Here is a 24,657-nt window from a genome sequence, read left to right on the forward strand (position 1 = left end):
ATTACTAGTGGGAGAATGTGGATTATTTTTTTCACAGCTGGCTGGACTGTGGAACTCAAAGCTGGTATACTGTATATCATGGATGAGCCCACAAGGAGTAGTTTAAAAAATTCTGCTATCGACAGCTTAAATTCGTTCAATTCAATCTACTGATATATTTCAATCAATTCAATCTGTTGATTTTTTTTTCTTTTATAGGATGTATTGACACAAAAAATAATCATTCATAAAACCCATAAATACTATTTCATTTCAGGGTAAGCAATATTTTGCAGAGTGTTTTTGATTCATTAATTGTATAAAAGTATACAATTTAAGATCTGTTGCAAATCATTTGCTTTTTCAGCCAAAAACATAAAAAGAACATGCATATTCATTTCTTAAACCAATAACTTTCTAACATTGGCATTCTATATATGTTTATCTATAAATAAACTGAACTACTAAGGAGACATCAAATGTTCTTGTTGTACTCCATGCTCAATGGCAAACTTTGTCCGTAGGCATTCCAATGATTTTTTTACACATGCTTTACACTTCCATTATATACCATTCTGACTGGATTCAGCAAACAACACCAACCATAGCTCACACCTCTTCTGTTGATCATATGCACTCCATAAATCAACAAAAGCACAGTAAAGTTTCTTTCTCACACATTGCCTGATGAATTGCTGAAGAGGAAAAAACCCTGATCTACACATATTCCCCGCACAAAGCCATGCTGCAGACCTTGCTCATTATCTCTTCTTACACCCTTTTAATCATAACTCTGCCAAACATTTTCTCATGCACACTTAACAAATTACCCCCTTCTTCAACTTTTGCATTTGCTCTTCCTAACTTTCCTTTTGTACAGAAGGTCATTCTTCCAATCATCAGAGTTGCAGATTAAACTAACCGAACAGCCACTCCATAAGGACACCTCATCTATATTTTAACTTTTCTTCACTCATAATACCATCTTCACCTACGACATTCTTTAGTATTTATAACATTCTCACAGCATTTGAGACTTCATCATTTTTCCTTAAAGATAGTAATATTTATAGCACTTCTTTCTATTTTACTCTTTGGCAAATACAGTAACTACAATTTCCATACAGATCTCTAAAATTGTCCTTCACATTCCCTCAGTTCAGTTTCACCCTAAATCAGTTCCTGTTACTGTTTTAGCCCTAATTGTTTATACACTGTAAGATGCTTAAGAGCTGTAGCTTAAAAGTGTCCGGGTTCTTAGGAGAATCTGTGATGACTTGTAAGATGAATGACTGATTAAATAACTGAATTCTCACAACTGCTTGAGGGGATTTCTCCTGTGAGCTGGAAGGCAGTTTTGCACAGAGCCGGATTCAGCTTTGGAGACTGAGAGGGTCACAGTGCTTGATGTAATTTACTCCCAAAGCTGCCCTATTTGTGATCCATGGTTTATAGAGAATTTTTGACAGGTGAATGACAGAAGAACCACTTAGATCACCAGTGGACAAAGACAAAAAGTGAATCTGAGTATGGTAAGAGCTTATGTTTCAACCCACACTATGCCAATAAGGGCATCAAAGCCTCAGCATTTACCCATTTTTATTGTGTTGACTTGTGCAGTGACCTATTCCCTTTTAGGGTGATAATCAGAAAGAATTGCTATTGGGCTGCTGTGATGTGTTTGCACAACTTACTGCTAATAAAGTCACTAAGATTTGCTAGAGCAAGGGTGTCAAACTGGCAGCCCACAGGCCGGATGTGTCACGCGCAGGCCATGCCCACCACAGCTCCCCAAAGGCAAAAAATGTCACGATACGTCATGATACGTCACGTGACGCGATTGAATTTGACACCTGTGTGCTAGAGTCTTAACACTTGATGAGTGAGTGAAGAGTGATTGCGGAAAAGTCTTATAATGTGATTTGGGATGTACGGTATTTTGGCTTTTGGAAAGTGGTTGGTATTTTCTAGCATCTACCTTTTTGTTTTCCTTCAACAAGGCGTTAGACATCTCTTCTGCCGTTTCATTTCCTAGAGGCCCTACAAAAACATGGCAGCTTCCAAGAAAAGGAAGAATGCATAAGCACAATATGATCCCAGATCACTGTTACCTCCTCTTTCCAAGTGTTGACTAAGGCTTCAATCAAATTAAGTATATCAAACCCCAAGAACAGGGGTGAGCAATTGTTTTTCCCAAGAGACCACATGAGAAACTGGGACTGTTGTGGAGGGCCTCTGCCTTGCCCTCTTTCACCGCTATGCCCCACTACCCAACTGCTGCCACCTGGACAGGGGCAGCCAAAGGACTGGACCTGGCCCAGAGACTATAAAATGCCCAGGTCTGTTCAAGAACAACTTCAAGTCCCTTTTGAAACCCAATAGGCCATTAGGCTCTTGGTGAACAATAATCAGATAGGTTTTATTTCCTGCACAGGCATACAGGACTCCAAAGTAATCAAAGAGTGATCTGATCACAATCAGGGACAAATACTATTACCCTCTCCTCACTCGCTAAAGCAGAAGTATGCCAATTAAACTCAGCTATTTATTTCTACTCTGTGTTGGCCTGGAGATGCTGTGGAAGTCTTAACAGTCTGGAGACTGTTGTGGTCAGATAGGATTAAAAAGACAGAAGTAGAGTCCTAAAAAGACCAGATCGGTTTTGTCTATAAACCATCTGGTTCTCTGTGGGCTCCAGATTTAGCTCTGCATGAGATGGCAACTTGTGACTTCTCCTGAACATATGACTCCTGTTGGATACGATATGCAAATTATTGTCGCAGTCAGAGAAGCCATTGCCCTGCTTCTGTAGCATTCAACTTGAAGTCCTATGAAATGGGAGGCCCTGCTGATAGTATCTCATGTCCTTATAAAAGCCAGAACTGTCTTCTGAAAACACTGTATATAAGGCTGTTCTCAAAATCACTCTAGAAAAGCTCCTGGTGCAGAATGCAGTAGCCCACATGCTAGTGAGTGAGAACTGCAACATCATACAATACAGATGTTAGTGATAAGATTTCTGGGTGCAATGAAAAATGTTGACCTTAACCTTTAAAGCTCTACAGGGCATGGCTTTTAGTATATCTAGCGCCATCTTTTCCCAAATGTAACTAATCTGTCCAAAGTGCTCATCCCACATAGGGAGGTACAGGGTTCCCAACGCATATTACATGAAAGATTATGGGCCCCAAAGGCAATGTTTTTTCCATGGTGGTTCTCATTTTGTGAAGCACACCCTCATCCAGAAGCTTCAGGTAGTAATCAAAGAGTGATCTGATCACAATCAGGGACAAATACTATTACCCTCTCCTCACTCGCTAAAGCAGAAGTATGCCAATTAAACTCAGCTATTCCAACAAGCGGGACTGGCCTAGGGCAATTTTAGAGGGGTTTTAATTATATTTTAATCAGACAATATTTAAATATTTCTTTTTAATTAATTTTAATTTTGTAACTGTTATTGGTGTTTTTTAATCGATTGTCAGCCGCCCTGAGTCCGCAAGGAGAAGGGCGGGATATAAATTCGAATAATAAATAAATAAAATAAATACTGACCCTAGCAAGGTTCAAGAAGACCGAGAAGACAGAATTCTTCCACATGAATTTAAGCCTTATTTTGTCAGTGACTAGATTCGGCATCATGATTTTTATAACGTAATATATTGTACAGTCATTTTATTGTTTTATGGGATATTACTATTACTATCATAACCAACCAAATATTTGATTTATGCTAATTTCCCTGCCATGGCATCGGACCTGGTTACCTTCGAGACCGCCTCCTGCCACAGATTACCCCCCACCGACCTGTACGCTCTCACAGAGTGGGTCTCCTCAGGGTGCCGTCAGCCAGACAGTGCCGGCTGGCGACCCCAAGGGGGAGGGCCTTCTCTGTGGGAGCCCCCACCCTCTGGAACGAACTGGCCCCAGAGATCAGGGTGATCCCTGATCTCCCTTCCTTCCGCCGCGCCCTCAAGACGTGGCTGTTCCAACTAGCGGGACTGGCCTGAGGGATTTTAAAGAGGGTTTTAATTACTTTTAAATTGGACATATTTAAATATTTCGTTTTAATCAAATTTTAATTAAGTATATGTATATATGTTAGTATTTTATTCAATTGTCAGCCGCCCTGAGTCCGTAAGGAGAAGGGCGGGATATAAATGCAATAAATAAATAAATAAATGTGTAGATATTAGCAGTCATATATAAAACCATAGTTTTAAAAAATAAACGTGTTTTCCAAACGGATATTTTCCAGTTATCTTTCTCATTTATTCCTGAGTCTCTGAAGAGCCTATATTTTCTGTACTCTCTCTCATCTTATATCCACACATTCATTCGTATCATCCAGGATGTTTTTTCTAGATCCAGAAAATTGAATAATTTTGCCCTGCCCTCTTCATTGGTTCACCATGCATGGAGCATAACAAGCAACTAGCAACAACCTACATGTTGCTATTTTCACTTATAACAACCAAGATGATGCCAATTCATACTGCTGAACACACGTTTTCATTCATAATTAAATCCAAACCTTCACTTCTCTGCATATATTTGTCAATTCCACAAAATTAAACTATCCTGTCTTCATCCACATTTATTACATTTTACCATTTTCACACAAACAACATACCTATTTTTTTTTCATTTGGCATTTCAGGGTCTTTACCATATATTTTTCTTACAGTTTCAAACTGCAATTTTCCAGATTTCACTGTCATTACTAAATGGGCTCACTCATACCAACCCCATAATGATTTTAATCAGTGTGAACTTTTAACTACTGTTTTTTTTTACAAGATAAAGTGTGTGTGTGTGGGGGGGAACTAGTCTCAGCAACAGCAATTCATGCCATCTGCAACACTCCCTGGTAACTCCAAGGACAGCACTAGTCAATGTTGGCAGATTTTGCAACCACAACTCAAGTTTTACTGGAAAAATGCTGAGCTTCTAATCTTCAAACTACTTTGCAGGGCTACTTCTCAGCTAGGATATACATGCAGAGTGATAACACTGCTCAAAATATTTTTCCTAGCCAAAATCTAGCTTGGAGCACTTATCTAAAAAAAAAGAAAGAAAAAAAAAGAGAAGAAAAAGAAAGATAAAATGTTAAAAGTGTCCATTACAGGAAAAGAGGCTATGAAATCTTTAAAGCTCAGATTTTAATGTTGGTAAATAAAAGGAACAATTGTGTGAAATATTTATTGGGCCAATGTAATAATAAACAGCATTCAAAGCACTATTTCTCAGCTATCAAATCTGTGTCTGTAATTTGGGGCTTGCCAAGGCTGTAAAACTAATACCAAAAGATTTTGAGTACTTGTTTGTCAATTTTTGCCAAGCAATTGAAAGCAGAAACTATTTTTAACAATTGGTAAACTTTAGGGAGAGATGACAAATATCAGAAGTCCTTACAACAGATGTCCTTATCTTTTTCATTCATCATAAAGAAATCTCCAATGAAAGCTTTCTCTTGCCCTTCTTAAATTCCAATTTTGCCTAAAATTTATACTCATACAATGTCAATTTGATTTTAAATAGAAAAATATATAGCGTATGTGAAAATATTGCCTTTTCCTCTGGGTTCTCTCTCAAAACATTTGTATAGATATGGAAAGGATTTCTTGGACAAAAAACAAAACTCAAATCCCTCTGATCATTTCTGCTCACAGTTCCTGGATTTTAAATGCTATGTGAATTTGGCTTTAAGAATGACAGAGCTCATAAGCTAGATTTCCTGGCTAAAACTGAAACTATGGCTTGTGCTTGCCCAGCAAACCATAATTATTCATGATTTCATCTGTGTTTCTAAATCCTACTTTGCAAGCACTGGGTCATTTCAGCAGAAACTATATTTTGATGCACAGTGAGGAATGGTTGAAGTTCTTGAGGTCAATGCATGGAGCACTAAAACAGAATTTAATTTCTAACTGACCAGGTTTGCAGAGCCGGACTCTTTGGTATTATACATATAACTGTAATCATGTTTTTTTTCCAAATACCCATTTTTTTCTATTTGAGATAGATTAAGTGCACCTTTACTTACATAAATTGCAGGAAAGCAATGCCTTTAAGAAAAGTATTGAAATAGCCATGCAGGTACATATTAGAATGAATACCCCTTTGCCTGGCATTCTCTTTTCACAGGTATTTAGCTATGAAAAGCTATTTCAAGAAACAATACTAAAAAAAAATTATTTACATATTAAATGAGGCTTACTTTAAGGTAAATGTGCAAAAAGACCCAGTCATTATTATTAGAATTATACTTAGTTCACTTGGTTCTGGTAACCAAGGTCAAAAAAGAAAGTTGTAGACATTGTAACAAAGCTAATATAGCCAGCTGTCAAATTGGACATGATTCAAATGTAATATTATGGAAAAGAAATCAATAAAGAAAACATCTCAAAGGAAACAAACACAGGTTAGCAGGCAGAAGGAGGTCTCACAAACTAAAAAGGCCAAGTTTAATCAATATGTGCAAGTAGCATAAAACCGGGAACCTAAACATAGTACATGCTAGTCCCCTTCTGAAATAACCTTTAAGTTTTAAGCAATCTTTACAAACTAAAACAAAATTAAAAGAAAACTGGCATGCAAAGAAAAGCATCAGTTTTTAGTGTCATTATTTCCCAAAATACTCCTAGATTCCAGATAGATAAAATGGACATTCTTTTCTAAGAATGTCCATTTTGACTACAGGCTAATTAATGCTTGGTTTGTAAATATGCATAATATCAAAATAAGACAAAGGCAATGTAGGAGCTAACAGAGTATATAGAAATTAGAAAAAATGGGGAAAAGTAATTCTACCAGTTTACTTTCCAATATGCGAGTGTTCTTTGAGCATGGTTACTATGGTAATCATTTTATGAATGGGGATGCCTTCTATAGTGGCCATATTCTATGAGTCCAATTATATGCTCTACAATTATCAAACGTGACCATGGCTCCCAAGATTTGAACCTCTAACGCCAAGAATGCTGTTCATTATATATAGTCAGTGGGATCTTTTTTCTATTTTGTTCACTAGGTTGCTTCCAGATGAGATCTTAACGTTGTCCTTATGCTGGTATAGTCAATTTTCAGGGGATCTGGATGATGCTGTCTTCATATGTAGACTAGTCCTGGGTTGTTGTTTGTTTGTTTGTTTTTTGGACAAAGAGGAAAAGATGGGAATAGCTGCTCAAAGCTTTTTCCATGGTTGCCCTAGAAACAAGCATTGTCTAAAACTCAAATTTAATCTTACAACATTCCAATACATGTTTATTGTGCTATATAAATATGAGAAGATGATGACCCTGTAATAGATACCGTAGTTTTAAGCTTTGGTTGGGTGATAGGGCTCTTAAAATGTATTCAGCCGCAAACCATACCAACTATTGTTATGGAAATAGGATTACTTGTCACAGGGAGAATTGCAGATGGCAGTATAGCCCCCAACAACACAGCCTACATCTGTGCTAAAATTAAGGAAGATATTGATAAGACAAGCCAGGTCTATATGCTTTGTAGGCCAACATATTGCAACTATACAACCAAACAAAATAGATGAGTTTGAAGTGGTCATATAATATGTATTTTAATCTGCTATTTGGAGTTAAAAGTAAATCATGAATTATCTGAAGACAAGGGGACAGATTCTCCTAAGAACCCAGACACTTTTAAGGATAATACTCAGCTATCAAAATCTAAATGAGAAAATCCTCATCTGAGACAACAATAGGTATGTAAATATATTCACCAAGATGATTAAACTCATTCTGTAGAGCATCACCCCAACCAAATGGATGTGAGATGTGTTTGGACCAGAATTCCCAATCTATATGCTCTTTGGCAACCGATTAAAAGGATCTGTACATGTTAAATGGATATAGAAAAGCCAATTTTATCTATTCCCTAACTAACACATAAGATAGGACAGGGTCTCACACCTCTTTCATAATGACAGAGAAGGCAAGGTAAAAGGGTATTAATCTCACACTGCCTGGATCCTTGTGGGAAAAGAACAAAGATATGAATCTGGCTAACAGAAACCTAAACAATATTTAGTGTGGGAGTCTATCTCTACAGATCTCAGTTCCTGAAAATGGTGATTACTTCAAATAAAACCACTGACTTGTGTCTGTGCAGTCTTCCAAGCAGCACCTAATTATCAGTTCATAGCGATGGGATAAAGAGCAGTGATGGAAAAGCAGTAAGCGCTGGACACAAGTACCAACATAAAAAAAGCAATGTATCTCGTCCTCCCTTAGCATTTCAACACACTCAATCCAATCTTGCTAACAATTACACAGCATGTGGTGGTGCCAGATGCTTAATACAGTGGGAAGGCTGCCAAATCAAATTGAGTGGAGGAGTCAACATTCCTTTGCAAATGGATGAGCTCAGCGACAAGCAAAATAAGCATTCCAAACCACTGTTTGAACTAAATCAGAGCTGGCAGAGCGAGTGAAAAATACTATGTGCATTTTAGATGTGCTTTCTAGCCAAGACCCCGGCAAGATTTCTACTGACCTTGTATATACACTTGTGGAGGTCACAAAGAACACCAACCTCTTCTTCTTCTTCCACTGTGGTCTCCTTTTCCTGAGAGAAGAGTCGCCGCCTACCTGTTTTTTGAGGGATCTCAACTTCTTTTGCTTTGTTCCGGAAGCCATTTTTATGAACAACGCCATTGATGAGTCCGTTTTTGGGCTCGTAGCGGGGCAGAGACTGGAATTCATAGTTGCTATCTGAATGTCCTTCCAAAGGACCCCTCCGCTTTTCTAGAATCTCCTTTTCAAGGAGGACTTCTTTTTCCAGTCTCTTGTGCTCCTCAGCAGAGAGGGAATCATAGGAGAGTAGATACTGGCAATAGGCTTCCTGCAGTTTTGCTAACCTGTCCTGTGCAGTTTTGGGGATACGCAGCATATCTGCCAGCTTATTCCATTTCTTGAGGTCAGTCACCTGCTGCATGCCCCCCATTTCATTGATCAACTGGAAAAAGCAGGCCAAATCCAGCTCACAGCCTCCTGGAGGTCAATGCAGCAGAAAAGCAGGAAGGGGGAAAAAAAAGGGGGGGAAAACACAGAAATTTGTTAAGGAAATTGAACACAGACCACATTCATTCAGGCCCTGATTTTTACGAATATGTCTGGAGAGTATCAATTTAGTTGGAGATGAAAGTAACTTTTTACTTAAACGCAAAACCTCTCTGTGAAAACTAGAGGCTAAGGAGAAGGATTATAGTCTAGCCTTTCCTTTGCTTGTTTTTTTATGGGCAATTAAAAAAACGTTGCAGCCTAGGCAGAATTATATGGCCAGCGTGCTAATTAGGTATTATTTCTTTGCTAGTTTTTTAAGTGAAACAAAACAAACAGAAATAAATAAAAACATTTCCCACCCCCAATTACTATGATTACTTCATGAATCTATTATTGTTTTTTCCATTTTTAACTTCCCTATCCGCTGCTGTAGAAATCTACCGTACGGAGAATGGAAATCTGCGTCAAACAGGAATGTACCTCTTTCTCTCTGCTTGTGTTTGCATGTCACCATACCAAAATATGCTTTGTTTAATTATTAATCGGTACTTTTGAATATAGCCAATGGTTTTTATTCCACAAACTACAGTTAAACAAGGTACAGCTCAGTGCAACAAGGCAACAAAGTCTTTGTCCCCTTTGTGTCCATCAATTTACATTGAAATAGCACTTTTCTTTCCATTGCTACAAAAGCTTAGAAGGCAGAGTTATTACATAAAATTCTGCTGTAAATGTGAGCAGCCGAATTAGTGTTTTTACTTTGTCATACAGACTCAGTCCAATTTAGTTTGGTGGTTACCGTTAACCACTATGCCAAGACCAAGTGAAATGTATACTGTAGCTCATGTTTTCAATATAAACATAAGCACACTTTGGTGATTTCACTCAGTGAAGTCAGATTCTGAGCTTTAAGAAGAGGGACCGTGTGCAAATAAATGTCTGCCGATGGTGCAAAATATACTAGCTGAGTTCACACGACACAAGTAGCAATGTTAATAAAGAAAGACAAACTGTTGGATCACTCCAACCAGGCATGGCTAAACAAACCTTGAGAGATCAATACATGGTTTTGTCTGGAATATGTGTGAACCAGAAGGCTGAAGGCTGAATAAGCCAAAGTCATGAGCAAATAATAATTTCTGATAATTGTTTTATTAAGAAGAGCAAGCCAGAATTCTTGGTTCATGCATTAATTCTTAAAAAGCCAGCTTTCCATTTGATTTGTTTAATCGAAGGAGCTAAGGAAGAGGGACCGAACAAGATGCACTCCTACCTTATTCATTCCTAGTAACTCTATCTCGTATGACATTTTAATAAAGACTATCAAACATGATACCCACATGTCAATAACAGATAATGTATATAAAATGAAGTACATCCAGACCAATACTTATACACATGTAATAACAAGCATGACATCCCCAGCCAATAACATATACATATATGTTATTAAAACTTTTAATGATTTTAAATTTCCCTGGTGTTCACTTTTTGTTATTTATTGGTATATATATATAAATATATATATATATAAATCCCTTCTTACTCCTATGGGTGGTGTGTCTTCCTCAATATCATGTCCTCTACCAGAGGCCTGGGAATTTGAAGTTTCTGTGCAGTATCTAACATTGCTCTCTTTTGGATGAAAAACTCGGATGTTGTTTCCGGGATCTGTCTGAGGCACTCTCCTAGCTTAGAAGTCACAGATCTAAGTGTCCCTACCGTCACTGGAACCACTTTGGCCTTTACTTTTTTCCTCCTAAAGGGCCTAGTTATTTCTGCAGCTTCTCATAACAGCTTTTTATACGTGTGTGTGTGTGTGTGTGTGTGTGTGTGTATGTGTGTAATTAAGGGAATACTCTCATCAATACAACCTGTTTTAATCATATACCAGGAAAACAAACTTTTGAGATGTACAGAATTGTACCCAAGATACATATGATATAAAAAAACTATCAAGAATACTGTCCTCAGATCAATAAAATATAATATTTGCAGAATTATATTTGGTGTCGCTACAAATCATATATATATATGTGTGTGTGTGTTCTTTAACAAAATGAGAGGGTAATATATTTATTCCGATCTCTGTTTAGGACACATAATACTTGGAAGAATCTGGGATGATTCAAAATCTGTTTGGGGGAAGATGTTTTTCACTTCTTTGCACTTTGTTAAGGACACACAATACATGAAAAAATGAGAGCCAAATGTGATTTTTTGTCAAAATATTAACAGTTCCTGTTAAAATTAACAACATATATTAAGAATTAATACGAAGAAAATTTACAGGACTAGTTCTGAAAATATTCCAGATTTTTAATACTAACAGGACACTAATTTCAATAGATCCTGAATAAAAAAGTCATTTGAATTCAAAGAAGCAAGACTATTAATATAAAAACTTGTTCTTTAGCCATTTCAATGGGAGCTCAACAATATTCTGCATTAAGATAGATATTACAGTGTTTGTTTTCATAGTAGCCTATTCATTTTCTCAAAACATATTGCCTTGACACTTTTTTCCTTTGGCAATTATTTAAGATTCAAGCTTCTTTTAATAGAACTAACACTTTGGTTAATAATTTTTAATGAAAAATAGGACTTTTTCAAAAAACTGAAGAACTCCGCAGGAAAAATCTCTATTGCAATCTAATCAATAGCCTTAATGAGAACAATATACCTTTTTGTCCTCAGGCCAAAAAAGATAGGGAAGCATTTGGATAAAGCAAATTTACTTTGCATCCTTTTATAATACCTATGTTATATACAAATAAAAAAGAATTAAATTTTATTCCAAGTACAGCTTTTTTTTTTTTTTAAAGAAATCAGTCTGTGGAAGAAAAGAACTAACACAATTCAGATATAACTGGGTTCAGATTTAATGCCAAACAGCAGTTTACCAGTCTGATTCTCAGGAAGACATGTTCCCAACACTGCTGTAACAGTATAATACAGTGGTACCTCGGTGCTCATGCTTAATTGGCTCTGAGAGGCATGACGAATACTAAAAAGGATGAGTAGCAAACAAACCATGTGACTTACCACTTGGCCCCTTTGTTTCAGCTGGAAAGAACTTCCTATCAGTTCCTTTTCCTATGTCAGCAACTTCCCAGCTTGGCCGACTTCCTGTCTACCCTTTGCGCTGTCTCCCGCTTCCTTTTGCAGCGAGCTTCTCAACATGGCCGGCCTCCTGTCCTGTCCTCTGCAGCTGTCCCCCACTTCCTTTTGCAGTGTGTCAAGTACCAAACAAAGATGAGCACCGGGACAATATTTTGATGTCAAAATGTGCCAGGTACCAAATTTGACGAGTTCTGAAGCAGTCAAATACTGAGGTACCACTGTATCAGAAATGACTGGCGGTTCCTTCTCTAGGCTTTGATATTTTCTTAAATGCTGGTGTCATTATTCCCACAAAACTCCCAAATCTGCTCTTTGACCCAAACGTCGTGGCAGACCCACAACTGGATCCTCAACTCACAAACAAGCAATTACAAATTGCTCCATCACCCCCAGGATATGCACAAATTTGCCCAGTTTAAGAACCCCCTGCCTTAGAGGACCTGTGGGCCCGTCTCAGGTTTACACATCAACTTCCCTTCTCTAGCAAGGCTGCAAAACAAAGGCTTCTCTTGCAGTTGAAGTTTCCATTCAAATGACTGTAGTAAACAACACTGTATCATGGTACGGGGAAATCATCCAACATCATGTTATCATCTGATATATGAAGAAACGAGCCAGTGTCAAAAATTGGACTGTTTTGACCTGTTTTAACAAACACTAGTAAATAAATCACAAAGTGTGGTAACACGCAGTGAATTTAGGATGGAATCAACCGTTTCTATCTTCCTTTCCACAACTGTACCCAAAGAGAGGGGGAATGTACAAGCATCCAAGGTTCATGCCAGCTCATTATAATCATGCTAAATTGAAAGAGCTGAAGAAGGGAATGAGCTGGCTGTATGACCTATTTGTTCTGTCTACCTTGCTGCACGCAAGCTCCCTGATCCACTCCTTTTTAGATTCTTTTTATTCCTTTTTAGATTCTGTATACAGAAACAAACTGGGAAGCTGGCAGTCCGCAAAGCAAAGTGCTTGTCTCCAACCAGTGGTCTCCACACCAGTACTTTGGTTTCCTAACTGGCCACCTCCATTAGAGTAGCCAGTTAACAATTGGACAAGCCTTCCTGTGGTAGCCACGGCACACCTCAAAATTCTCAATAGCTCAAAACTGTGGCCTTCTCCAGATTCAAAGTTCACCTGAACAAAGTCAGTAATGCTAAGAACACACATGAGCAGGTTTAACAGAAGCCCAATAAATTCTATTAACTAAACACTTAAAATGGTAACTATCTGCTGTCTCTTAATGAATGACAGTATTGATTATGTTTACTAAGAGCACATCTCACAAAAAATACTGTCTTTTAAAAAATATACTATCTAATTATAAAGGTGCTTCAATTATACTTAATTCAAAAGCTCCTAATTATAATTTATTACCATTAAATTTATTATCATTAATTTAAACATTTACTTCGTATTCCCTGAAAAAGAAAGCCTGTGCTCACTATTTTCTTTTGTACTCCCAAAATCAACATATTCTTAAAAATAAAAGTAGCACATTGGATGAAATCCTGAAACTTGAGTGTACTAATTATACTTTGTCAGCCTATCTGTTTAAAGCTTACAGGTAGTCCTTGACTTATGACCATTCATTCAGCAACTGTTTGAAGTTATGATGGTGCTAGAAAAAAAATGGACTTGCGAGTGGTCCCCAAAGTTGCAGCATTCCCAGGGTCACGTGAATGCTCCAACTCCTCCCACTCACCTATCTTTCCCTCATCTCTGTCCTTTCCATATTTTTTCATGAGGAGAAAAGTTAAATATGGGGATGAGGGGAGTAATTATATGCTCTTGATCCACATAGCTTCCCTGGGAACCCCCTAAAATCCAAATGTAGAGTAGATGAGGGCTATCTTATTACATATGTGTCTGATCACTATCTCTTCTCACGGCATAAAATAAGATACTTTTGAAATCTGAGTATGTTTGCTTTGAAGAGGACTGCTCTGTAAGAAATGGCATGGAAATCTATTGCTTACCCTCTATCAGAGCTTTGTGTTTGCTGAGGATTAATCTGAAAATAAATCAGCACTCAAAATGATTTCTTGCCACAAAGACCAACAAAAAGCCTGTGTGAATAAGGGACTCACCTATGAGTGGAAGCTCATCCATAGTAATGCCCTGAGATTTGAGGTGCTTCTTGATACAGGCCAGACGCTGCACATTGGGCCCCCAGCGCCTGCTGAGTTTGTGAATGTGCTGGATCTGGGTCACAAACCGCATCTCTTCATTCAGCTTGCACTCAGGCCTCCAGTCAGGAGGAGGGATCACCCGGCACATCCCATACTTCTCAACCTGAGCACGGATTGACTCAATGTATATCAATGGGTCATGGAACTCCTTGGGGGAAGGCCTGAGAATAGGAATCTCTTCCATCATGGCCCACCCAGACTTGATGCTACCTTTCTCGTGCTTCCCTGTTGAGTCGTGTGGCTTGTGCAAGGACTCTGTTTGAGAGGTAGAATAATGTTCACAGGAGGCATTTTCTGTTTTGCTATGTGCTTGTTTCCCTGGCGTGTTCTTCCCAGCAGCAGCTCTTTTCGGCCTATTCCTTTCCAGACTTTTCTGTGGCACCTCCTGACTTCCAGGCTTTTTCACATGGCCATTCAGCAAAGGTCTTTCCACAGATGGTGCTTTTTTGCTTGGGGTTTCAGTCACGTTTGTGGCCCCCTTCACTTTCTTGACGGGTGACTGTATTTTGTCTATATGGTTTGCTTCTTCCAGCCTCCTTTTTGAATTGCGCAGCCCTTCCCTCAACTGCCTCCCTACCTCCTTAGTGCATGACTTTTGGTTCAACTTGCCATTGACCTTGACACCATTAATAGCTGTATTGTTGGGCTTGGCCACTCCAAGGGATAGCACCTGTTTACGGGTTTTTGCATTGCTACTTTCCATTTTCCCTGAGATTGTGTGGTTGACAGGTGTACTGAGTTTGTGGTGATTTAGTTTGGTTTCCTTGACCAGTTCTTTCTTGGCTTTGGTGTATGTGACAGTTCCCTTAGTCACTGTTGCAGTGTACTTCACAGTTTTGGACGGTGAAGGTCTGACGTCTCTCATCTTTTTGGCACTGGCTGTATTTGCACTCAGAGTTGACATTCGAGTGATACCATTGACCTTTGAAACCTGGAGAAGCCAGGAATATCAGAAATCAGGAAGGAGAGAGAAAAAAAGAAAAATCAATGGATACTAGATAAATCAACGAATACACAATAAATCTTGAAGGCTTCACCTCTCTTACAAGCCTCTTGGGAGAAAAAAATGCACTTGGTTACAACAAATGGCTCTGCATATTATTATGTCATAGACTTTGCTTAGTAGAGAGCGGTATCAGATGCTTCTTTTATAAATTTAAAAGGGAAACTATAGAAGAAAACAGCATGAACTGTGTGCATATATTCATACCTCTAACACTACCCACTGAATGAGACAGTGCTTCTGTTTCATAGCACTGCTTTATAGTGGGACTATGCAAAGAGTTTGTATCATGGTTTGGGGTTCTAGAATGGATCCAATGTTGTTTGGATCTTGTGAATATATAATATGTGCTGCCATACTTCCTTTTGCCTTTTCTGTATTCTACTCTTATAAAGCAATCTATGTGTACGTAGAGGCATCTAAAAGTACTTAAACTTCCAAAACAATATAATACTTAGGCAAGTCTAAATTAGTGATAATAGTAACAGGGCAGCAGAATGAATAACAACTAGGATGAAGTAAAGTCTTAATTTTTTTCCAAACCTAAAAATAATCTACAGTTTATTTGGGGCAAGATCACACACATAAATACAACCATCAGGGATGCATGTTATCTCTCCCCAGTCAATACTTGTTTTCTAATATTTATGTACTGTATTTATCATCTGTCACCTATCAGACAAATAGGTCTGATTGTCTGACTAGAAATTAAGAACCAAGAAGCTAATGCCAACTTTAAAGGAAAATACATCCATCTTCTATCACAAGTTAAAACCAATCATAAAATAATAAGCTTTCATAACTAGGATACAATATTTAGTACTGCAAGGAAATAATATCTAATACACACCCAAGAGATTAGTCTGGCTCTGAATGATCCAGCTTCTACATTGATCTCAGGAGGTACATGTTAAAATTATATAGTAAACATTTGCTCAATAGTTATGATATGTGCAATTGTTATTATTTTATGTTGCTCAACACATTATCAAAGCAGTTTTACTGTGTATTAATAATAATTTAGAATAGCAATTATGATATTACAACACTTAGCCAGATGTTCCAGTGAGATCACTGGGAATCAGTTGAGATTAATTTTTCTTAAATTTTTCACAGAATTTAACTGAAATTTTCCAGTATTTGATCAATGTCTAGCTTTGCCAAGGTAAATTCTAGAATAATTATTCTAAGGGAAGAAAAGAGAAGAAAGACACCTACAAACTTTGCCATTTGTGATATTTGTCCCAAAGTGATTTATAGCTGTGAAAGAAGGCAAGAAGTTCCATTTTTTCTATTTCTTATTAGCATCCTAAATTACGGTTGTTACTTTTTTATAAAAAAAAATTAAACCATGTATGATTGATTAAAGTTTAATGCTAAACATTAATAGAACTGAGGATATGAAGAAGCAGGATTTAAAAATTTAACACTGCAAAATTGTTAAGAGGCTGCTGAAGATATTTAGGGGGAGCAAGCAGAATGATACAGTAAGCTTTGACCAATAGCACCATATTAGACTAAGGGTGAAAGTGTTAAAAATGTTGGTACAAGAAACCATAAAACTGAAGCAATTTCTTCCAAAAGCTGTCCTTCTTATTCATAACATTATATAGATGTAGAAGCAGCTACCCCTCTCCTGCATCTTTGCTTCAGAAACTAAGAAAATGTTGTTTTTTTTGTCTGCTCAAAAAAAAGAAGAAAAAGAAAGAAAAATATAATAAAACATTGGACAAAGGTATTTGAAGTTCTATGAAATTACCTTATTTTCCCTGGGTGAAAGTAAGTGAGGTTAGTGTAGAGAACTGCAATTCTGTACATAGATGAAATTACTAAAACAAAAAAAAATTGTGTGCTGTTTTACACAGTATAAAATACTGTAAATGAGAAGATTAGTGCAGACTGCACTGGATTAGATGACTTCTTTTGTTTTCTCCAAGTGTATATAAATTTGACGCAGCAACACAAATACAACAAACATTCAAGTGGAAACAATTCTGCTTTCAAGTGATGAGAACCTGCACATAGAACAATCCCAGGGTATTCCTGGATACTACCCGAAAAATGTTCTTGTTTCAAATGCTTGCTAAGTCATAGGCATATAACAGAAACATCAAAGTACAAGTCTATAAAAGACTTGGAAGAGATTTTAAAATTAAACCTAACTCCTTTTAGCAGAAAGCTGATCTCGAAATACTCATATGAAATGCTACCTTACCATTCTCAATTCCTTGATTTGGTGGCCAGTGTATAACTCTTTCCGCATTTCCTATTCTCTGAGGTTTACTGTATTCTGATATCAAAAATATACTTTATGACAGGATATGCTGGACCCACAGTCTTATTAGGATTTGAACCATAACTTTCCGTAACAAACTTTCAGAAAAGAACCACCTTAGATTCTGTCTGGTCCAAGAAAGTGACTATGTTAAGCACATGCAATATACTGGGTAGTATGAGAATAAGACACAGAAGAGTTGATTAGATTATGCTTCATATTAATTAGGGTTAGACGTGAAGGCAGAATGAAAGTTCATAAAACTCTTTCAAATTACATGTTCTTGAACATACAAACATATCCAATGCCAATATTTTCCTCACCGAATGCCTCGATCTGACTCCTTAGATTTGAAACCTTGTAAGCATTAGCATTTTAGTAAGTAAAAAGCACAAATTTTAAAAAAACCTAGTGAAATCTAATTGTTGGAGCTCTTTTCTAGTTCTCTCCAGAAATACTGAAAGTCTTCAATGAGTTCATTTTTGCTCATGAACAAGTTTTGGTTTTGTTGCAGGAATGGGGAAGGGAAATAATTCATGAAGCAGCAAGGCAAAGGACTTCTACTCCTGAAAAAAAAATCCCTTTGACTATCCATACTTCAAGAGGAATAATGCTATTTTTCTGCCACTGCAGCTTCTGCTTCTACAATGATGCAACATAGCTGAGTGAATAGTACTTGCCTCTCCACTTGTCCTACTTAAGGATTCCATACATAATTTTTTCTTCATACAGTATTTTGAAGTAAGTTTTCCTTATCAGTTTGGCATCTTATTTTTTTTCTGAGGAACATGTTTAGAATTCTTTTTGAAGAGCATTTCACCAGGAAAGGGAAAGTTGCAGCCTTATTTCTGATAAAATTATGAAAAAGTAAGTCCCTATTATTTTCCTACTCTAGAAACGCAGCTAGAGAAATGCAGAACTGCCCATTCTGAACTCCCATTTCCTTTTCATACATTTGAAGGGTCCCTTTGATCCACTGTTTCCAAAGGAGTTTTCTTTTTAAATAGGTAAGAGTAGCAGTGGTTGACACTAATGAACTGTATTACAGTTTTGCTTTCCTTTCTCTTTAATAAGAGAATAAAATCAAATTATAAATGGATCACAGTGCCATATTGAGTTTTTATAAAAATTCTGTGAATGAGACAGGATGATTGTTCAATAAAAGTCTTTTGAAGAAGCTTGCTCACAAATACAAAACCTTTAATAAATACTGACAAAAATATTTAACAGGTTCAGATGGCTACGCTTTTGTAAAGAACATTTATGCACGCGAGGGCTACAATAGTAAATAGAGAGGTAAGACATTAAAAAATAAGTCTGGGAAAAAAGGGACAATAGGGAATTAAATAGCAGCCAAGTTGAAGTACATTTGGCTCATGAAGAGAGAGCCTGGAGAGAAACATAAAGAATAAACAGCTACATCTAAGGAAAAGATTGCGCGAGAGCAACATTAGTCAGAAATGGAAGAAGAAATATCAAATTGAAGATAAGCATCAGAGAAGCAAAATGAAAAGAGGAGCACATGTGACTGGGGGAAAGAAAGAAGACATTTGTGAAGAAAGAAAATGAAGCATAAAACTAACAGACTCAGCCAAGTGCAGAGAGCAGTGAAATACAGATTGCCCAGGAAAGTGATTATTTTAGCATAATTTCAAGGAACAGAATTAGTTCCTTAAAAAAAAAATTAGTAAACAAACAAACAAAAACTTTCTTTAGAAGACTTTTATCAATCATAGTCATTTTTAAAACAGCTGTGGTTTCCAACATTTGGGGGTGTGGATGGGAAACCTTCCTTATGACAGCTGCTCTTCATGCATGCAATCTCCTTGAATCATTGGGAAAATGCAATCTATAATAAAACTGCCAAGATAAAAATGCACGGTATTGTAGGGGAAATTTTAGAAACTGCAACCTACCATAACTAATATGGTACATAAAAAGTACCTAAATAATACCTCCAGCTAGATCTTTCTGAGCCAGCTATGAAACTGCATGAGTGCATAGTCTTTTTAAATATACTGTCTTCTATCTTCTAAAATTGCCCATACATATCTTAATCTCCAATTTGTTTCTAAACAGATTTTTTTTAAATCCGAAGATGACATTAGGTTGCTAAACACTGAACCAGACTTTTACTTTACAAGGCGCAAAATAATCTGTCTGAAGGCCTGTCTCCAAAAAGATGCTTCTGTAGATCACCAGAAAGAGCAATGGGTCTCATTCAGATACAGTGCACAAATCTTATTGTAGATTGCTTGACTATTAATATTAGTGCCAGTAGAAGAGAACATTTATAGCTAAAGGTTGAGTTGCACAATCCTTGGTGCTCTCTGAGCTTGGTTGTTTTCTTGCAGATGTTTCATTATCCAACTAGGTAACATCATCAGTGCTAGAAGGGAATGGGGTTTGGTTTCTATAGCTGGGCAAGTGTTGTTAGTGTTGGTGGGAATGTTGTTTTTTCGTAGATACTTGATTAGGCTGTTGTTTATTGTTTGTCTGAGTGGGTTATTTCTTGTTTGGGTACTGTTTACTCTTGGTCTGGTATTAATCCTGATGTTAATCCCTGCTTATCTGGGTGTTGATTCCTGGTGAGGAGGTCTTTTTAGCTTTTTGATTGTCTCTTTTTTTAATAGTACGTAAATGTTGTTCATCTTTATGTGCTTGTTAATGGTTGATTTGCTTGATTGCTGGGCTTCTAAGAATTTTCTAGGGTTTTTTAGAGTTGGCTTGATCTAGGATGCTTACAGTTTCCCAGCTGAAATTCTGGTTAAGTCTGTCTATGTGTTGTGCAATTAAGGAGTTGTCACCGTGTCTTCTGGTTGCTAGTTGTTTTTCATGGATGCATTCTGCTAGTCTTCTTCCTGTTTGTTCTATGTAGTGGTTGTTACCATTCTTACACTGTATGTTGAAGATGGGGTTTCTGTATCTTTTGGGTTTACTTGTTTCGGATGGCTTTATTGGTTTGTGTGCTAAATATGGTTGTAATAGTCTGTTGATTGGTTCACAAGTTTTTGATATATGCCAGTGTTATCTTTTTCATAGCTTGTGTTGGTTGTGCTGTTGCAGGTTGATGGGTCAGGCACTTTTTGATAAAGTTGCATGGGCATCCATTTTGTTGGAAGATGCTGTACAGGTGGTCTGTTTCCTTTTCCTGATGTTCAGAGTTGCTGCAGTGTGTTTGTGCTCATCTGAACAGTGTCCTTACATAATTTTTCTCGTGAGAAGTTGGGTTGTTACTTTGGTAATGAAGCAATTGATTAGTGTGGGTGGTTTTACAATAGACCTGTGTTTCTAATTTGCTGCTATTTTCTCTGCTGATGAGGATATTCAGGAAGGATAGTGTGTTGTTGTTTTCTTCTTCCTTTGTGAATTTTATTCCTTTCGAGATGTTGTTGATCGTTTATGTGTCTTCTTTAACTGTCTGTTTTACTATTAGGTGTTATCTATGTATGCGTGGGAGTACTATAGTTTCTAGACATTGCATTATAATCTCTACTAATAAGTCCTGAAAGTGGTAATCCATGGGTATTTGTTTGATTTGTCAGCATATTTTTCCATCAAACTGAAAGTAGATAGTAAGGCAAAGGTTGATGAGGTTTATGATTCTGGGTATTTCGATCTTAGTGTATTTAGTTGTGGAGTATATTCTGTAATAGTGTTGCTATAGATTCTTTCATTAATTCTGTGTCTATAGATGTAAAGAGTACTATGATATTGGATGTCCCAAAGGTACTTTTCCAAAAGACAACTGGAGTTTTTTGTCTTTTTTTCCTTGAAAATGTTTCACTTCTTCAGCTTCTTGGATGAGAAGTGAAACGTTTTCATGGAAAAAACCAAGAAAATCCAGTTGCCTTTTGGAAAAGCACCTTTGGGACAATTATGACCCAGATGATTGAGAATCTCCATAGACATTGTGATATCAAATGAAACCATAAACTCATCTTCTTCTATTATCAAGTCTTTTATTTGAGTTAGGGCATATAAAAGAATAATTGTTGACAGATCCCTTATATTTGATTGGAATAATCCTTGATTGATCCCTTACATTTGGAAAACACCTTGAAGTAATTGGAAAAAAACCTGAAAACCAGGAACATTTGATTAGGAAAATAGCAGGAACAGGCTGGGGAGCACAAGCAAAAACATTGTGTGTAGTGGCACAATCATTAGTATACTGTTGCTGAATACTGCACACCTGTATGAAGAAGTTGTCATACCAACAAGATTGATGTTCACCTTAATGAACACAATGAAAACAATATCTGGAACTTTTAAATCTACGCTGTTCTCATGGCTCCATGTTCTTTCTAACAGTGCCCCTCCAGATATCAGATGACAACAACAGACAGTTTGACAGTGAGATAAGATAAACATGTCATCAATTCCTAGAGATCTTCCAATACATAAAATATTAGACTCTCTACCTCTCACCAGTCTTAAGTCTAGGAAATCAATTTGGGATAACATACCAGTCTTACGATCTAGATGAAGAATGGCAGTTAAGATGGGCCACTTTTAATAACCACAACCACAAACATAGCATGCAGATCCAATAAAATCACTTTCAGGAATGCAGTTACCCCAAAAAATATGGAGCCACCTGAATAGAATCAGAAAAGATGATGCCAGAACTAAAGCAAAGCTCTTTAAGTGGGGAATGGCTGAGAACCCACTGTGGTGCACCGGAACAAACTATAACACATATAGTTCAAGAATGTCTCCTCATGAAATTTCAAGGCATCTGGAATGATCTCATCGCAGCCGCACCAGAAGCCATTAGATGGTTAGCATCCTTATATATCAAACTATAACATCTATCCCATTGCAATTCTATGGCTCCATAGTATGATGATTTTATTATGGTTTTATCTTAGTCACCATACGCTAAATAAAATAAAACCAAGTCTTTGATTTTCTGGAGGCACTGTAATGGGGAATTGATGGAATATATGCTTCGCTCTGTGAGATGTCCAAGCTTTTTGTCAATTTTTAGCCATGATGTAGGTTGGAGTCCCTGGTAACAGTACAATTGAACAGAGAGATATCTCAGATGTAGGTATTTTGGGGTGTCCAAAGAAGCACGAGAGGATGGGTCCATGCTTTTCATCTGCCATTGTTCTTTTGTGATTTGACCTGTCTTGGTTAGGGAGTTAAAGATTCTCTTGATCAGATTGTCTAGTTTCTGTATTGGATTGGTATTTGCTGGGATGTGGGTTTCTTTGTCTTTTAGTAATTCTCTGGCTTTTTGTATATATTATGATTGGTCCAAGATAACCGTGGTTCAGTCGTTGTCTGCTGGGATAATGGTAATGTTTTGGTCCTTCTTTAAATTTCTGAGGATTGCTCTTTCCTCTGCTTTGAATGGATTCTGCTTCAGTGTTCTTCTGATCTGTGGTAAGATAGTCTGTTTTCTTGGATCTCTGTGACAGGTTATGTGGTTTTTAAATGCTGCTTCTAAGGTTGCAAGGAATTCCAACTGATTAGCATCATCTTTGTTATAGTTTAGGCCTTTCTACAGGTAATTGTATTCTGTGGTAGATAGTGGGCAGCTGGACATATTGACAACCTATTCAGGTTCGGGTATCTCTTTGTTTCTGGGATTTAGCTTGAGCAGTTTGGTTAAGAGTTTAGTTTTCTTTTTTCCAACTTGTCACAGCAATGCAGTCTTGATGGTGGTTGTCAGCATTTATATGTGTTCTGGGGAAATGGCCTATTCTTGTTGCTTCTTGGGGTTTTTTATGGTGTGCTGTTATCCGTTTAGTCTGAGGTACGTGTTCATAATTATTAGCTGTATCATTTTTCACCCACTTTATTGGACAATTTCCATCAGCTGTGCAGTTTATTGGAGGTTTGTTTCTGACACTAGTGGGCAGGGCATTTTGTTGTAGGCTTTAATGCCTTTTCAGCCTTCCAAATCGGTAAAATGAGGACCCAGATTGTTGGAAGCAATATGCTGACTCTGTAAACCACTTAGAGAAGGCTGTAAAGCACTATAAAGTGGTATATAAGTCTAAGTGCTATTGCCATTGCTAATGCAGAAAGAATAGTTGTTCCTTGGTGGTTTGCCTACAGTAAACAACAGCCTAATCAAGGAAGCACCAAGAGGAAAACAACACTTCCACCAACACTGATAGGGCAGCCACTGTATATAAATAGAGAGCAAATCCCACTTTCTTCTAGCATTGATAATGTTATCTAGTTCGATAGTGAAATATCTGCAAGAAAACAATCAAGCTCAGAGAGGTCCGAGGACTCTATTAGGTTGAACCAAGAGCTTCAACCCAGAAAGAAAAACATTTTTTTTTTTTAAACTATCCAATTATAATTAAGTAGGTTCCAGATGTTACACTGTTCACAAATTTTGCATTTTGCTCATAATTACCTTTAAATACTCTGCTGAAGAACCAGTATCAAAGGAAGCAAAAGCAATTGTGATAGGCAGTTTCTTACCTTTCTACTGTAGACATGTCTCCCCCCATTAATCAAACACACACAATTTTTGTGAGCCAGTCTAATAAAATGGTTGCATTGCCCGGTGCGCAGGATCGCCAGAGGTTCTAGAGTCAGAGTTCCATCCTGAAGCAGTGCTTACACTGAGCACATAAGAAAGAAGTTAATTGAATTGTAAAAAGTAACAGTGATCAATCATTAGATTTTATCACTTGTTACACCCACACCAGCTAATGAGTTAAAAATCACCACACATTCACAAACATGAAACCGTATTTTCTATTTTCCCCAGTCCCACTCAGGTTGACATATTTTATCTTCACATAGCTCTACTCAATTGAAACAATTTTAAAAAATACACACAAATGTGTCCTCCTAATTTATATATATTATATATATTATTTTTATATATTGTATATTTTAAAAAACTGAATATTAACTCATTTGACAAAATGGGTAAGCCCAGTCTTGAAACAACATTTTGACCACTGTTTGTATAATCAACAGAGGCCACCAATGCTTTACACTTCCCAATCTCCCAACCTATCAATGATTGAGAAAGGGACTGGACAACAAGGGAGAGAAAGCATGTAAGTAGCAGAGGAAACT

General features: G+C 37.2%; 1 protein-coding gene across 1 annotated transcript in view; it reads right to left on the reverse strand.

The window, feature by feature from the left end:
- JARID2 (jumonji and AT-rich interaction domain containing 2) overlaps positions 1 to 24,657 on the reverse strand; it is a 63,831-nt gene that overhangs the window by 21,440 nt on the left and 17,734 nt on the right. Inside the window, exons 4-5 of the mRNA XM_015814703.1 lie at positions 14,219 to 15,251; positions 8,497 to 8,993 (exon numbers count right to left, since the gene is read on the reverse strand). Of these exons, the coding sequence (XP_015670189.1) occupies positions 8,497 to 8,993; positions 14,219 to 15,251 (1,530 nt within the window). The remainder of the gene's footprint in view (positions 1 to 8,496; positions 8,994 to 14,218; positions 15,252 to 24,657) is intronic.

This window comes from Protobothrops mucrosquamatus, unplaced genomic scaffold (genome assembly GCF_001527695.2).
Source record: "Protobothrops mucrosquamatus isolate PMUCROS unplaced genomic scaffold, P.Mucros_1.0 scaffold276, whole genome shotgun sequence".
Classification (NCBI taxonomy): Eukaryota; Metazoa; Chordata; class Lepidosauria; order Squamata; family Viperidae; genus Protobothrops; species Protobothrops mucrosquamatus.